Source organism: Hipposideros armiger, unplaced genomic scaffold (genome assembly GCF_001890085.2).
Source record: "Hipposideros armiger isolate ML-2016 unplaced genomic scaffold, ASM189008v1 scaffold_47, whole genome shotgun sequence".
Taxonomy (NCBI): Eukaryota; Metazoa; Chordata; class Mammalia; order Chiroptera; family Hipposideridae; genus Hipposideros; species Hipposideros armiger.
Genome location: NW_017731397.1, coordinates 80,894 through 88,290, shown reverse-complemented (window position 1 = coordinate 88,290; position 7,397 = coordinate 80,894). Strand labels below are relative to the sequence as shown.

The 7,397-nt window shown below is 43.0% G+C and overlaps 1 protein-coding gene across 1 annotated transcript in view; it reads left to right on the top strand.

The window, feature by feature from the left end:
* The first annotated feature begins 3,282 nt into the window (after positions 1 to 3,282).
* Positions 3,283 to 7,397, top strand: part of SPMIP4 (sperm microtubule inner protein 4) — a 53,596-nt gene continuing 49,481 nt past the window's right edge. The window contains exons 1-2 of the mRNA XM_019639873.1: positions 3,283 to 3,648; positions 4,332 to 4,489. Of these exons, the coding sequence (XP_019495418.1) occupies positions 4,356 to 4,489 (134 nt within the window). The 5' untranslated portion in view covers positions 3,283 to 3,648; positions 4,332 to 4,355. The remainder of the gene's footprint in view (positions 3,649 to 4,331; positions 4,490 to 7,397) is intronic.

Sequence of the window (7,397 nt, the reverse complement as noted above, 5' to 3'; positions counted from 1 at the left end):
ATTAAATGGCAAAGCTTAAACACAAAGAATCTTAAAAGCAGCAAGAGAAAGGCAACCAGTAACTTATAAGGGAGCTCCCATATCATTGTCAGCTGATTTCTCAACAGAAACTTTGCAGGCCAGAAGGGATTGGCACAAAATATTCAAGTGATGAAAAGCAAGGATCTACAACCAAGACTACTCTACCCAGCAAGGTTATCATTTAAAATTGAAGGATAGATGAAGAGCTTCCCTGACAAGAAAAAGCTAAAGGAGTTCATCATTACCAAACCAGTATTACAAGGAATGTTAGAGGGAGTTCTTTAAGATGTGTGTGTGTGTGGGGGGGGGGAGAGAATATAAATGTGAACAATAAAATGGCAATAGCTACATATCTATCAACAATCACTTTCAATGTAAATGGATTAAATGCTCCAATCAAAAGACATAGGAGGGGGGTGGCCGGGTGGCTCAGCTAGTTAGAGCACGTGCTCTGAACAGCAAGGTTGCCAGTTCAATTCCCGCATGAGATGGTGGGCTGTGCCCCCCACGACTAGACTGAAAATGGCAACTAGACTTGGAGCTGAGCTGTGCCCTCCACAACTAAATTAAAGAACAATGACTTGACTTGGAGCTGATGGGTCCTGGAAAAGAAACACTGCTAACCAATAAAAAATTTTTAAAAGACATAGGAGGGCTGAATGGCTAAGAAAACAAAACCCTTACACATGCTGCCTACAAGAGACTCACTTCAGATAGAAAGACACACACAGACAGAAAGTGAAAGAATGGAAAAAGTTATTTCATGAAAACAGAAATGAAAAAAAAAAAGAAAGAAAGAAAGAAAGAAAAATCTGGGGTAACAATACTTATACCAGACAAAACAGACTTTAAAACAAGAGACAAAGAAGGGCCCAGTAATCCCACTTCTGGGTATTTATCCAAAGAAACCCAAAACACTACTTCAAGGGGACATGTGCATCCATACATTCATTGTAGCATTGTTTACAATGGCCAAGATGTGGAGGCAGCCTGGTGTCATGGAAGAATGGATAAAGAGGAGGTAGTACATATGTACAATGGAATATTGCTTGGCCATGGATTGGAATGGGTTCTTGCCATCTGTGGCTGCATGGATGGACCTGGGGGGTATTGTGCTGAGTGGAGTATGTCATACAGAGAAAGACAGACACAATGTGATTTCACTTATATGTGAAATCTAAACAACAAAATAAACAAATCAGAAACAAACTCATAGATACAGAAAACATTTTGATAGTTGCCAGGTGGGAGGGGGGTTGTGGGTGTGGGTGAAAAAAGGGAAGGGATTAAGAAGTACAAATTGGTTGTTACAAACTAGTTATGGGGATGTAGGGTATAGCGTAAAGAATATAATCAATAATATTGTAATAACTATGTAGGGTGTCAATGGGTACTAGATTTATTGGGTTAATAGATAGGATGGGAGGTTGGGGGCAGGGTGAAAAAGGGGAAGGGATTAAGAAGTACAAATTGGTAATCACAAAATAGTAATGAGGATATAAAGTAAAGCATAGAGAATAGAGTCAATGATTTGGTGATAATTATATAGCACCAGGTGGATACTAGACCAGTCAGGAGGCTCACTTCTTAAATTATATAAATGTCTACCCACTATGCTGTATACCTGAAATATAAAATAATATTGAATTTCAACTGTAATTGAAAAATTGTAAAAAGGGGGGAAGGTGAAGGGAACTAAGAGGTCCAAATTTCCAGGTATAAACAAATAAATCACGGGGATGTAATGTACAGCATAGGGAATATAGTCAATAATATTGTGATAGCATAGTATAGCCTCAGATGGTTGCTGGATTCATATCATGGTGGTCACTTCTTTAGGTATCTAACTGTTGACTAATTATATTGTGTACCCCTGAAACTAATATAATATTGTATGTTAACTATATTTTTCATAAAAATATTTCTTTAATTGAAAAAAGAAAATAAAGATAAATAAGCAATTACATTTTACTACCCTTTACACCCATTTGACCTAAAGTAAAATTTCAAACCCTCTAGAAGCTGAATGCTATCACCGTATATTGTGGTCAGTCAACCCAGAGTTGCCAGCAACTTGCCTGGCACCACACCCATCCACACACCTACTCACACGTGGCTAGTGACACAGCCTCGCCCGGTATCCCTGATTAAATCTATTACACTCAAGTATTACCTCCCAGGAAGAATCAAGCCATGAGGCAACGGGACAAAGGTCGAGTATGGAAAAAAGGTGGAATACAGAAAGTACTGGAAAGCTGGATACTTGAAATGGGCTGGGCTGACAGGGCATTTAATGGGAGGGAATTTAATGAGATCCTGAAAACACAGGAGCAGCAAAAAAAGGTTAGGCTGGGCTTCTACAAGAAACTGAAAAAACAAAATCTATAAGCGAGTCAAAGATAAAAACAAACTTCAATTAATTCACAACTCTGTCTCCAGCAGGATCTCCTCTTCTAGGCTTAGTGGGTGATACACCCACCGAGGGAGAGGTGCAGGGACTACGAATTAGACCAAGATGACAGAATGACCACCTTGCCTACGTCTGTGCACCTTTCCTTTATCACGTCAGCTAACGCTCACCCAGGAGGCACCGACAAAAGGAAGACCCACTGGTGGGAGGATTAAAAAGTTGTAAAATAAAGAACGACCCTGTCACACCTTCCTTCTCAGAACGGGTGGTCATTCTCGCCCCCCACCTTCCCAGCGTTCCTGCAGGCCCAATTCTAGCCTCTCCCCAAACGTAACCGTCCCTCATTCCGGTCCGTCCCAGGGGCCCTTTTCTCAGCCATCACAGAAATGCACAGTCCTGGAAGAGCAGGTTCACATTCGTTACTTGAAGGAGGTTAACTGAGGTAACAGAGGTGGGGCTAGGTCCTTGCCCGTGTGCCAGATCCGCACCCACCCAGGGGAGGAAGGGACCGGCTCTGCTAGGACGCAATCCCCGGGGCTGCGCTTGTGGAGTCCTGCGGGAGCTCCCCGCGATCTGGCCCCCATTCCAGCGAGGGGAGGGGAAGGACCGGTTGCAGGTTCTGGCTTCACCAGGGTCTCGTCCACCCCTCTACCCTTGCCTGGTGTTCTTCCTCTGCCCGGTCCACGTGAGAGAACGCCCAGACCTGGGGACACCACTAGAACAGGCAGCCCTCCAAGGAGAAAATGATGTCGCCACCAGAGGGCGCCCGTGGGCGAGGCGAGGGGCGGGGGCGGGCCCGGGGCGCAGGGGCAGGGCTAGGGCCCTGTCGGACAAGGGGACTGGGGCGGGGATGGGTGTCTGTCTGGTCCTCGCTCCTTTCTTTGGGTCCCGCATCCGGTCTTCACAGGTACCGGAGCTCCTGGGCTGGCCTCCTGAGAGACCTCTCCGAGCCGCCCGCCGCCCCCTGCCCGCCTTCCCGAAGCCCGCTGCCCCACAAGAATGCATTACCTAGTGCCGCGGTCACAGTCGCCGTCACAGGCACCCTCAACCCCACCCCCGGCCTGCCCGCGGTCCCCCTCGCCCTCCCTCACCCACACCTGCCCAGCTCCCCCGGGCCGCAGATGCGGATGAAGGCGGAATTCCACGCCCCGCAAAGGCCCGCCAGCTCTGGGGAGGAGAAGACGCGGTCCGGTGCCGCTCCCAAGCTGATGTCCCAGGTGCGTCTGAACCCCGAGGCATCGCTCCGCAGGGCGCTGATGGCCCGGGAGGCTCGGCCTCAGCTCCCCCGGCCACGGTCCTAGCCATGGCGCCTCCCTGGCGTCCCCCTCCAAGTCCAAGGCGGGGGTGGGATTCTAACCCTTTGGGGTCCCACTGATTCTCCACCCCTCTGCAAAGGACTTATCTCGCTCAGGATCCCTGGAGCCTTTAGAAGCATAGCTGTTGATTCTGTTGAATAATGAGTCTCCCTGCTTTTTAGAAAGACCTTTTTTGGGGGGCAGGGGGGTATTGGCTGAGTTTTCTTAAATAGTTATGGTTAAATTTGAGGCAAGAATTGAATTACAGTCGATATCCGCGAAGTAGTGGTCTTGTAAGGACCTACAGATGGCCCACATAGTGTTCAGACTACTTAGGAACATCTTCCACTTTGGGGATTTGTTTCAGTTGAACTTCATTTCCATACAACTTCAGTTGCTATTTATTACTCATGTGACAGACGTCTCAGGATCCACAGAAGGGCTCTCTGGGAGGAAGGAAGCCCCTGAATTCTGTGCAGCGTTGAGCTGAACAATTTAGCAATACAAAGCATGTTTCCTGCCTCCCCTGGCCGGGAGAGGGTCAGTGTACTAGTGACCAAGTCAGTGGACTCCCCAGCCAAGTGTGCCCTCCTTTTCTTTTCCAGATTGTGCCTTTTTAGCCAAGACACATGGAGGTCATTCACCGCAGGCCCTACTGTTGCAGGGAGCTGGAAGGAGCTGACATACTGTCAGACACCCTCTACTCTAATGAACTGCACACTCCGCTACAAACAGCTATTCGCCCAACTGCCTCAGAGGACAGGTAAAACAAAAACTAGAGAAAGCAACATTAAAAAGAGTTTTAATATATTTGTATATTTTTATATGTGAGGGGAAAAAACACTTAAGGTTATGGGACTCTTCTGTTTATCACATCATAGGGAAGGCATCACATGACAATTAACTAAACCTTAAAGTGTCCACAGCTGTTAGAACTTGATAAAAAGTAAGTTTGTGTGTCTTTTTTAAAGGTAGACATTAAATTCATTCACTACATTCTAGAACTCTAGAATGATTGGTTCCTTCATTTGGAAATTAATGTTTCAATTCTTTTTTTTAATAAAGAATAGTGTATGATTCCTTATCATCTCCTAACACCATCTGGTCAAAAATCTTCCCAAAATCTGTTGTTCATAGCTGCAGTCTACATTTTTGCTTTTACCAAATTTCCTGTAACACATTAACTACAGGTTATGATTTAAAAATTGCTTCTAACATACATTGAGTGATTACTATGTGTGGGCACTGTACCAGACGTTTTCTATGTAGTAATTCTTTTACTCACTCCTCCTCACAACAACCCTATGAGATAAGTACTACTAGTATCCCCATTTTATATATGAAGTAACGGGTACAAACACATAATTTTCAAAGATGTTAGTGCCAGTTTTTGGTATTGTATTTAACTTAAATCATTTTGAGGGGAAAAAAAAATTCTCAAAACACTTGGGTGGTAAAAAAAAAAATACCTGTGTAGGTGTTTGTCTTGTTTTGCTTGTTTGTTTTGCTTTTTAGTTCATTTGGTCAAACCCCTCATTTAAGAATTATTTCTTTAAGAAATCAGACAGGAAGTCTCCTAGCCTTAAACACTTCCAAAATGGGACATCACTACCACGCAGGCAGGCCATTCCAATTTGGAATGCTCCTGATTGTTAGATAATTTTTCTCTACCGAGAACATTTTTCTTCCTTGTAATTTCTACCTGCTGATCCTGGCTCTTTCCTCTAAAGCCATGCAAAATAAGAAAAATTTGTCATCGCCATGATTGCAGCCCTTCAAAAGTTTGAAGATTCTTTTGGCTCTCTAAGAGTTCTCTATGCCAGACTAAACACTGGTTCTCAACAGACTTGACGTTTCTTTTTCTTCTTGCATCTAGGCTTTCACTGTCTTGATCAGACTTGCATAAGTCTATTCCAATTTGTAAACATGCTCTTTATATGAAAAAGGAGATTTTTTTTCTCCTAATTAAAAAAAACTAGCACATGTTTCTTATAAATAATTTAGAAATCATGGAAATCCACAAAATAAATTTTCCATTTTCCAATAGAAAAAAAAATGATGAAATTAAAGCACAAGGAAGAAAACCTCTGTACTTCCTATACCCAGGAATAATAACCACTGTTAACATCTTGATAGGTGTCTTGCCTATTTTTTTAAATGTAAAGACCACATTCAACATATTTCTGTAAACGACTTTCACTTAATGAAAAGGAATATTTTCATGTTTGTGGGAGAAAGAACTCAGCTGACTTAGACCTTGCTGCACCTACTCTTGTAGTGCTACCTGATTCCCAAAAGTGGCTGTCAGCCCAGAATTCCTTCTTAGCTCCAAGGGCATAACTTCCCGTGAGTTGGAGGAAACGCTTAGCAGATCACGTGTGATCTGGTGACAAGCAGCTGAAGCTAGCTCAAAAGCAGCAATGTGAGGTTTTATATTTCACCAGAAAGGATCTGAGTAGGAATTTAGGGCTGCCATTTCTGATTCACTTCTCTATCCACTCAAAAGTACTCATCTAAGGCTTTTCACTGAGAATTCGATGCCTCCTACCTAAACGGTCCTATGGTTGGTTAGTAATTGTCTCCAAACCCCTTTAACTAGCATGAAATTGCAGAGAAGCATCTTTGAGAAAGTAATTGCTTTTCACTAACTGTAACCTGAAACACATGTTCAGTTACCTATAAACTACAATAAGGTATTGAGGCAATATCTAGGTGCAACCATGTTTCTGGCTTCTAATAGCTAAAGCTTGCTTTTCCTTTTATTCCATGTGAATTCTTTCACAGTCTGCAGGTGGGAAAGGCTGAATGATCGTGTATTCTCAGAACCCCTCCTATTAACTCCCTCCTAAAAAGCAGTTGGGCAGCTTACAGGAATAGAAGTTCACTCTTCTCTCAGTTATTCTTCTGAACTGCTCTGGAAAGTGTCATCAGGGTAACGCTGGTACTTCTGCTCTATCCGTGCTGAGACTTTTCTTCAGACCGGGTTCAGAGTCTATGGCTCCCAACTCAAGTAAGTCTCAAAAGCAAGACAAAATAACAATCTCCTAGCTCGTAGGCATTACCTTTCACAATGGTAAGGATGAACATGAGTCCCAGCATATGTTAGTTCTCAGCAGCTGCATTTTCTAAACATGGATGGACTTAAGCGGATGCCTTTTTTAAATGTCATCATGCATTTTGAACTAGCTTGGCAATTTTAACAGAAAAGCAAAATGATTTTCTCACATCAGCCTACTATTTTTTATCTTCCCAGAATAGGTAATGCAGTCTAGCACCACTGATATCCAGCTTTGGTATGCAGACAGGGTACATCGAAATCACCGGAGAAGCTCCATCTGTAGATATTCTAGGTCACTAGGTCTGAGGCGGGTCTTAGGGAATCTGCATTTTTACAAGGTTTTCAGCTTATTTTGAGAACCATTGGGCTAGTGGAAAGCACTGAAAACAGTTAAGAAAACCAGGATTATGGTTCTGGCTTACCCATCGACTAAGGGCTAGTTAATCTTTATACTTCAATTACTTTTTTGCTGATATATTTTGGACCAATTAATATATATATATATATATATATATACACACACACACACACTATATTGTATATATATATATACACGCACACTATATTATATATATATACACACACTATATATATACACACACACTATATATAT